The sequence below is a fragment of the Moschus berezovskii genome, chromosome 4, assembly GCF_049115385.1.
Source record: "Moschus berezovskii isolate FMDL1 chromosome 4, NW_MosBer_1.0, whole genome shotgun sequence".
NCBI lineage: Eukaryota > Metazoa > Chordata > Mammalia > Artiodactyla > Moschidae > Moschus > Moschus berezovskii.
Genome location: NC_142463.1, coordinates 75711569 through 75712212, shown reverse-complemented (window position 1 = coordinate 75712212; position 644 = coordinate 75711569). Strand labels below are relative to the sequence as shown.

Genomic DNA, 644 nt, shown 5'->3' with positions numbered 1-644 from the left:
TTTATGCCATATTCTTTCCTTTTATATATATATATATCTTTTTTTATATTGGGGGGAGGGAGTAGAAAAGAAAGGAGCCCCTATACTGGGCCCTATTCAGTGGCAGCTTCTTGTTCGATAGGGTTAAGGAAGACTTTGAGGAAATAAAAGTTGTTTGGAAAAATTCAGGTGTAGTTGCGTTGTATGTTGTGATGGGTAGAAGGGATGAAGTGAACTGTGAAGGCCCCCCACACCCTCCATCTTGCCTCAGACTATATCCTGGAGGCCTGGGGCAGAAAAAGTCCCAATTCTCATTCCTGCTTCTTGGGATTGTTGATGGCCACGTAATGATAGAGAACTACAAGCAGGAAGAGCGACACGCCCAGCATGTTGGCGAAGATGGCAAGCTGCACGTGCGTGATCATGCTAATCAGCAGGACTCGGCTCCGACGCAGTCTGGGGACTAGCTTGAGGTAGGACACCTGGACCTGCCATCAGTTCAGTTCAGTTGCTCAGTCGTGTCTGACTCTCCACGACCCCATGAATCACGGCATGCCAGGCCTCCCTGTCCATCACCAACTCCCGGAGTTCACTCAAACTCATGTCCATCCAGTCGGTGATGCCATCCAGCCATCTCATTCTCTGTCGTCCCCTTCTCCTCCCGC

General features: G+C 49.5%; 1 protein-coding gene across 1 annotated transcript; it reads right to left on the bottom strand.

Moving 5' to 3' along the window:
• Positions 1 to 290: 290 nt before the first annotated feature.
• On the bottom strand, positions 291 to 404 carry LOC148778066 (dolichyl-diphosphooligosaccharide--protein glycosyltransferase subunit 4). Its single transcript, XM_088834875.1, has one exon. The coding sequence runs from the start codon at positions 402 to 404 to the stop codon at positions 291 to 293; it is 114 nt and encodes a 37-aa protein (XP_088691001.1).
• Positions 405 to 644: the final 240 nt, after the last annotated feature.